We start from the raw sequence: 8,484 nt of genomic DNA on the forward strand, positions 1-8,484 counted from the left end.
ATTATTAAGGATATTTAAGTAAATTATGAATTTTGGGGATTAGTAGGGACGGGACGGAATCTCCGCTCGGGTTCCCACGCTTGCCTCGAGGGAATTTCGTCCCCCATCCCATCCCCATAGAAAATATTTCGAGACAGTTTCCTGTAAAGATCTTTATATTTCGAGAAATTTTGTCATCCCTAAACAGAAAAAGTAAGCATCTAGAATTGGAGATAGAACAGAGAAAGTTAAGCAACTTTCAACTTTGGATCATTCACCAGATAGATATCATACTTCGTGGCTATTAAAAATATAATTACTAAGGAAAATAAATAAATAAGCATATAGCATGGATAAATCTTTATATTATGGCAGAAGATTTGAGTACCAGTAACAATACATTGCATAAAAATCAAGTGACTGATCTTGTAACCAAAGAAATGGTTCATTCAGAAATCTTTGTATAATTTGTACTAAATAATTTCTGAATGATTTAAAAAAAAAAAAAAAAGAAAAAGAAAAAGAGGGAAAGGGGGAGGGAGGAAGGAAGAAGAAGAAAGAAAACAAGAAGAAATAGCATAATGGTTAGCATATTTAAGCATATACTAATACTTTAATTATAATGAATTTATATGATTTTAGTCATGGAAATGTCAAAGGTTTTATTTATGTTCACTCGATGACATATGCTTGCATACTGCATTGTCAAACTTCAAACAAAATTTCAAAAGCAAATGTTTGTAAGACTAACCATATAAGATATTAGAACAGCAGTAAGTGTCCCTAATCTTCCATTGGTTTTGATTCGTCGAAGCATTGAATGAACATATTGGTATGCCCAAAAAATCTACTAGGTTGAGGAGGTAATAATGTGAGATTGGTAGGGGGTGAGAGAAGTTGAATGATCTAAACAAGTAAACAACAAAACCAACCGGAGGAATGGCAAAAAGATTTTATAGTGGCAATAAAATTAATCTTAGACCTCAATACTCTAAAGTAAAAATTTGGCAGCGACATAAGTTGCTTTCTTATATCTGTTTCAACTCAGTTTCACTCTTCAAATTTATGTCATTTTTTATGCTAAATATATGTATCAGATAAAGTTTACAAAAACTTTTATTTCTGTAGAATGAACTAAGAATGTCAGAGCTAATAAAATTCTATAGATAGTAGTAAGGAAGAAAATTGTTGCCAATGAGATTGTTGAGGGCAAGAATGAAAATAATGAGGAATTAACTAATGAGAAAAAATCAGTTGAAGACAAGAGACACGTGGCAGTTGATCCAAGCAATTCAGGTGCAAGGAAAAGCAACAGAGAGAAAATGTTAAATAGGAGGCTGCAAGACTATGCTTGACAACGAATTACTGGTATTGCTCCTTCTCCTCTCTGACAAATTATATTATGGCCTTTCTTTCTCTCCTTCCTTTATTCTTCTTCTGCATTTTTTGGCTACCTTCTAACCATTCTCCTCCTTTCTTCTATGATAGGTTCTCATGCATGATGATAGGTCCCTTAATTCTTTTTATTCCTCACATAACCTTTATATTTTACTATTACATTGCTTTCTTTTCCTGCAAGTTATAAATTACAGCATTTTATTTTTTCCTTTTTTATTATCGGTAACTCATAGTGTCAGAACCGAATCGGTGATCGAATCGGTCAAACTATTAGTTTATTAATTTATTGCTTCAACCGATAAGTTATTAGTTGAAATGACAGAACCGGACCCATATAAATAAAAAATAAAAAATAATTAAAAACTTAAAATTAAAATTTAAAATACATATCTTTTTATTAATATTTACTATATAATTAATAAGTAGCATAAAAAATAACAAAGAATAATATAATTTAGTGGCAAAGGGAGCATACAGTATAAAGAGGTCCGGTCCAATTTTTATTATAACACCCTAATTTTTAGCACCTCATGATCGTACAAAAAGCTCAGGCATTACTTACCTCTAAACCTTTTTATTCTATACTATCTTTATTTAATATTGAGCCTTTGCGAATACGAACCGAAACTTTAATTAAGAAAACGAAATAGTTTTTACTTTTAATCACTTAATCACAAAAATATTTATATTCACATAGCATTATATATATATATATATAGAGAGAGAGAGAGGGGCTTATTTCAAGATTCTAAAAAACAAATCATGCCCCTCTAAAAACTAAAAACAATAAACGACGATGGGAAAATAAAATCTAATAACTTAACCCGTAAACATAATCTTGTATACTCCTGTAACTCCACACTAAACCTTCGCACTTGTAGCTGAAAATGATGGAAATAAATAGGGAGTAAGAACTCGAGAGTTTTTAGTAGGGTCGAGGATAGTTAGTCAAGTCAAAATTATCACAATTTAATTAATTCACAACGAAATATACAAGTGCCACAGAGAAATATTTAATCACAACAATTTAGAATAACATTAAGGATTGCTTAAACACAAGAAGACAATCATAAACAATTTTACCGTATCAAGTAAAATGCAAATGCGCAACAAGGATGATGCATGTCTAGCCCTATTGCAGGTCATGAGCTCATGTGTCAGTTGTCTATCTGCTCCCGACATTACCCGGGTACGAGTCCCAGATATACCTTTCCAGATACATACAGTGTGCATATAAGTCTTACGGCCAGGCCGCATGCAGTGTGACTTTTAAACATGTTGTAATATGCTTACATCTGGACAACAGTTCACAGTGTGTTGGTGTTCCCACTATACATTTAGCCATAAAACCCAAACAACGTTGCATCTGCTCTCTTGTGGCAGGCAGTCTTTTTATCTTTGTCCTCTACTCTCCTGTGGCAGAGATATGCTCTCCTGTGGCATATATCCTTTTAGTTAATACATTCTTTTCTTTCCTGTGCTCTGCTCTCCTGTGACAGAGGTTCGTTAGATTCTTTTAGTCTTTGCTCTCTGCTCTCCTGTGATAGAGATTCCTTTAACTAATATATTCTTTTCTTTTCTGATCTCTGCTTTCTTGTGGCAAAGGTTCTTTAATCCTTTTCTTTTCTTTTCTTTTCTTGTGGGTGTAGTTACATTTATAACTATGACTCAGAGACTTCTCGTGGCAATAATAATCCATTTCTTCTCTGTTCTGTTAATTTTCACCCTTCTATTTGGTGCTCTCATTGACTATGGCGGTGGCGGATAACACTCGCTTGAAGAGTATGGAGACATACATCAAGTGCTTGTTTCAAATGCTTGAGTTGGTGATGGAAGAGTCCCGAGTGGAACGCACACGAGTGATGGAAGCTACTGATCGGAAGGGCGAGTTACAGATTCTCCCTGACCCTTGTCGCAGTCATTCTGTGAATTACACTCACCCCATGGTTTGCACTCAGGGGCTGACCATCCACAGTGCAGTCTAGCGCAGTCTACCCCCATACTGAGGGGTGAGCTTTGATCTTCCCAAATTCGACGGCATAGATGAACTAGGTTGGATTTTTGCCGTGGATCAATATTTTGATTTCTTCCGCATTCCGGAGGAGGAGCAAATCAGGTTGCTTCAATCCACATGTCCGGTATGATCGTTCTGTGGTTTCAAATGTCAAAACGCACAAGCCAATTTCGTTCGTGGAATCATCAGTTGAAGCGTGCGATCGAATTGGAGTTTGGACCGTTACTCTTAAATTTTCTCGTGAATTACTCTTTAAATTCTAGCAAAACGGGTCAATAACTGATTACTATTCGAAATTTGTGACTCTTGCTAATAGAACTAGCATAGACCCTCTAGATGCTTTGGGTGATTACTTCATTAGTGTGCTTCGAGCCGATATTAAATGGAAGCTTAAGGCACAATGTCCCCCATCCCTGATGTGTGCTGTGAGTCTCGCCCGGTTATATGAAGATAAATTCTCCACAGTTTCGCGAAACACCCAGGGTCCTAGCTCTTATCGTGCTCAGCCAACGGCACCCAATTCAGGTACCACAACGTAACTCCTTACTCCCTTCATTGCCCTCGCCAAACCCTCGACCCCCTACTAGTACCAATCGGGCTCCAGTCAAGAAGCTCTCCCCTACTGAACTTTAGGCCAAAAGGGAGAAGGATTTGTGTTTTTGGTATGATGAAAAGTTCACAACCTTTTACAAATGTCCTATCAAACATTCGTTGTTATATCAACTTTACGAGGATGAAGAGCAAAGTGTTGCCGAGCCTAGTACTGATGATGTGGGTATGAAAAATTCCTTACTGCGGTTAGAGCTGTAGGTCATGGCTCACCACTTGTCTTACTATGCCATGCATGGGACCTCAGGCACAACCACTATCCGCGTCAATGCTCTCATTCAAGGCTTGGAAGTTAAAGCCTTCATTGATGGAGGTAGTTTTGACAATTTTATACAACCACGAATTGTCAAATTCTTAAATCTGTCTATTCAACCTGCACCAGGGCTGAAGGTAATGGTTGGTAATTTTGTTGTTATGATTGTGGAGGGATATATCCCTACTGTTGAAATTTCAATGGATGGTTGCAAGGTTCAAATTCATGATGTATTTGTGCTGCATGTAGCGGGTGGTGACTTAATCATTGGCACACCTTGGCTCAGGCATTTGCGTGCTCATATTGTGGATTATGATGCATCTTTTATTCGCTTTCTACATGAAGGAAATTTTGTTACGGTGCATGGTGAAAAACCAGCATTACCACAGCAGGCCCAATTTCACATAAGACGGTTACTACATATGAATGCCATTGCTAAGGTCTTCACCTTGGAATTGCATCAACCACCCGATGAATCCCCTCATACCTTTCAACTGTCAGAGCAAATGGAGCCTGAACTAATAACATTGTTGCATGCATATGCGAAGGTTTTTCAACTCCCTTCAGGTTTACCCCCGAAACGCTTCCAGGATCATAGCATTCCACTGATTCCAGGGGCTGCCTCTGTGAAAGTTAAACGTTACCGTTATCTGCATAGTGAGAAGGCTCAAATTGAGGCTATAGTCCAGGAAATACCTGAGGAAGATATTATTCAACCAAGAAGGAGTCCCTTTTCGTCCCCTATTTTATTAATCAAAAAGAAGGATAGGTCTTGGAGGTTTTGCACAGGTTATCGCGCATTGAACAATATTACCGTGAAGGATTGTTTTCCTATACCAACAGTTGATGAGCTTCTTGATGAGCTGTTTGGTGCGAGGGTGTTCTCAAAGCTGGACCTCAGGTTTGGTTATCACCAGATTATAGTAAAGTCTGAGGATAGGTTCAAAACGGCATTCCAGACTCCCCAAGGCCATTATGAGTGGCTTATCACATTGTTCAGGTTTACAAATGCCCTGGCTACATTTCAAAACCTGATGAATGACATATTCTGCCCTTGCTTGAGGAAATTTGTGTTGGTCTTCTTTGATGACATATTAATTTATAGTCTCTCATGGCCTCAACACTTACAACACCTTGAATAAGTGTTGCAGATCCTCCAACATGAAGCTTTATACGCAAAGCTTTCCAAATGCTCCTTTAGTGTCAATGAGATTGACTATTTAGGACATACTATTGATGAGGTGGGTGTTCACATGGATAAGGTGAAAGTTCAAACCATAATTGATTGGCCTGCTCCTCAAAATTTGAAACAACTTCGAGGTTTTCTGGGTCTCACAAGATATTATAAATGCTTTATTAAAAATTATGCCTCCATAGCTGCCCCTCTCACGGACCATTTGAAGAAAGATTCATTCACTTGGAGTGCCAAAGCAGCTTCTGCATTTACCCTCTTAAAGGCTTCCATTACGTCTAAACCGGTATTGGCCCTACTGAATTTTGACTTACCCTTCATCATTGAAATGGATGCTTCAGGGTTTGGGATTGGAGCTATTTTAATTCAGTAGAAGCACCATGTTGCTTATTTTTCCAAGAAGTTCTCTCCAACCATGCAACGTCAATCCACCTACACAAGGGAGTTTTACACCATCATTGAGGCAATTGCCGAATTTTGCCATTATTTGCTTGGAAAGAAATTTATTATTTAAATGGATCAACAAAGCTTGAAATCACTATTCCATCAAAATCTGCATACTTTGGAGCAACACAAGTGGTTACACAAGTTGCTTGGCTATGATTTTGAAATTCAATACAAGTTGGGTATTGATAATGTTGCTGCTGACGCCTTATTTCGGAGCTTCCTTGGGGCGTGGTCTTGTCCCAGAGTAGATTGGTTATGTAATCTAAAGGTAGACGTTGAAGCTTATTCGAATCTCAGGTCCATCGTGCAGTCTTGTTTGGAGGGAAGGCATGACATTGGTAATTATTCTATAAGAAATGGAATTCCCTTATGGAGTGACAGGGTGGTGATACGTTTGGCAAGCCCCTTGATCAAGCTACTTCTACATGAGTTCCATGATAGTGTGATTGGTGGGCACTCCGGGGTTGCTAAGATAGTTGAACGAATTGCCTCAAATTCATAGTAGCCGAATATGCAACACGATATCTGTGACTGTTCTTTCTTGCACCATATGTCAGCAGGCCAAGGTAGATACTAAGTTGCCAGCTGGGTTAATACACCCTTTGCTAGTACCGTTGCAAGTGTGGGAAGCAATTTGCATGGATTTCATCACCGCGCTTTCCCCCTCCCATGGATATTTTGTGGTCATGGTAATCATTGATAGGCTTACTAAGTTTACACACTTTGTTCCCTTAAAGCGGGATTTTGCCGTAGAACAGTGGCGGAAGCATTTATCAGAAACATTGTGAAGTTACATGGTTTTCCTAACACCATAATTTCTGATCGGGATCGAGTCTTCATTAGTAGATTTCGGCAACAATTATTTAAAATGCAGGGCACAGCCTTGGCAATAAGCTCTGCGTATCATCCTCAAACCCATGGACAAAGTGAGGTGTTGAATAAAAACCTCAAAATGTTGCGATGCTTTTGCTTTGAGAATCCAAAGAAATGGGGTAACATGCTTCTGTGGGCGCAATATTGGTACAACACCTCTTATCATAGCGGTATTAAGATGTCTCCTTACAAAGCATTATATGGCCACGACCCTGCCAGCCTCATTTGTTATGAATTTTCTTCCCATGATGAGCCATCCATTCAAGAGTTGTTGCTAACTCGAGACAAACTGTTGGAATAGCTTAAGGCTAATCTCGCAAGGACCCAACAATTCATGAAGACTTATGCTGATAAGATTCACCGAGATGCTGAATTTGAGAAAGGCGATCTCATTCTAGTCAAACTCCAACCCCATTGGCGGCATTTAGTGGCTTTATGCAAGAGTCAAAAGTTGGAAATGAGATTTTTTAACCCTTTCTGAATCATTAAGAAGTTAAGTGTTGTTTCTCACAAACTAGCATTGACCTCTGAGGCTAGGATTCATGATGTTTTTCATATAGCACTTTTAAAAAAGTTCAATAGTGACTCGCAGGCATATTACTTACCCTTACCGTTGCAATCAAGTGACTTTGGACCCATCTTGGAGCTGGCAGCAGTTTTGGATTCTCAGACAATTCTTAAGCATGGAAAGGAGGAAAGACAACTCAAAGTAAAGCGGGGCATTGGTGAAGCAGCTGAGGTCACTTGGGAAAGTGCAGCAAAATTCACCAAGAATTTTCCCCGGTTCAACCTTAAAGGCAAGGTCGAAGTGAAAGAGGGGAGTAATGTAAGGAAGAAAATTGTTGCCCATGAGATTGTTGAGGGCAAGGATGAAAATAGTGAGAAATTAACTAATGAGGAAAGATCAGTTGAAGGCAAGAGACACGTGGCAGCCGATCCAAACAATTCAGGTGCTACAAAAAGCAACAAAGAGAGAATATTAAATAAGAGGCTACAAGACTATGCTTGGCAACAAATTACTGGTATTGCTCCTTTTTCTCTCTGACAAATTCTGTTAGAGCCTCTCTCTCTCTCTCTCTCTCTCTCATTCTTCTTCTGCATTCCTTGGCTACCTTCTAAGAATTCTTCTCCTTCCTTCTATGACAGGTTCTCATGCCCGATGATGGGTCCCTGAATTCTTTCTATTCCTCACATAACCTTCATACTTTACTGTTACATTGCTTTCTTTTCCTGCAAGTTATAGTTTACGACACTCATTTTTCCATTTCTTATTCTCTGTAATTCATAGACTTCTCTTGTGGCAATAATAATCAATTTCTTCTCTTTTCTGTTAATCATCACCCTTCTAGTAGCATTGAAGTCTAGTCTTTATTAAATCTTGAATAGCAAGATACATAAATGAAGAATTATGATTATTGCCATTTTAGTGATCCCAGTTTCACCAATTATTTCCCTTCTCCTCCTTCTAGTCCATCTTCTTCTTGTGTTGTGGCATTAATCCAATCAATTTTATCACCAAAATAAGAAAAATGACAAAAGCAAAGCTAAATAGTAACTTCAAGTCCTAATCCCAGAAAATTTTTCATCCGATTTTTTCAACCGTAATCCATTATTCATATATCAAACTGATGATCTACTATAAAATATCCGAAATAAAAATATAAAATTTTCACCCCAATTACATTGCATCTCGACATTCACTTATACATAATAAATACA

At 38.0% G+C, this 8,484-nt stretch overlaps 1 protein-coding gene and 1 long non-coding RNA gene across 2 annotated transcripts in view; both read left to right on the forward strand.

Moving 5' to 3' along the window:
- Positions 1-1,580, forward strand: part of LOC110270333 — a 2,743-nt gene extending 1,163 nt beyond the window's left edge. The window contains exons 2-3 of the long non-coding RNA XR_002359748.1: positions 1,108-1,347; positions 1,468-1,580. This is a non-coding gene — a long non-coding RNA (uncharacterized LOC110270333). The remainder of the gene's footprint in view (positions 1-1,107; positions 1,348-1,467) is intronic.
- LOC107631084 lies at positions 3,069-8,099 on the forward strand. Its single transcript, XM_016334410.2, has 2 exons — positions 3,069-7,787; positions 7,912-8,099. The coding sequence occupies exon 1, from the start codon at positions 4,205-4,207 to the stop codon at positions 5,393-5,395; it is 1,191 nt and encodes a 396-aa protein (XP_016189896.1). The 5' UTR covers positions 3,069-4,204; the 3' UTR covers positions 5,396-7,787; positions 7,912-8,099.

The sequence above is a fragment of the Arachis ipaensis genome, chromosome B03, assembly GCF_000816755.2.
Source record: "Arachis ipaensis cultivar K30076 chromosome B03, Araip1.1, whole genome shotgun sequence".
Classification (NCBI taxonomy): Eukaryota; Viridiplantae; Streptophyta; class Magnoliopsida; order Fabales; family Fabaceae; genus Arachis; species Arachis ipaensis.

Excerpts from the sequence above, each read along its gene's own strand:
- LOC107631084 (XM_016334410.2), top strand. The coding sequence starts at position 4,205 with ATGGCTCACCACTTGTCTTACTATGCCATGCATGGGACCTCAGGCACA.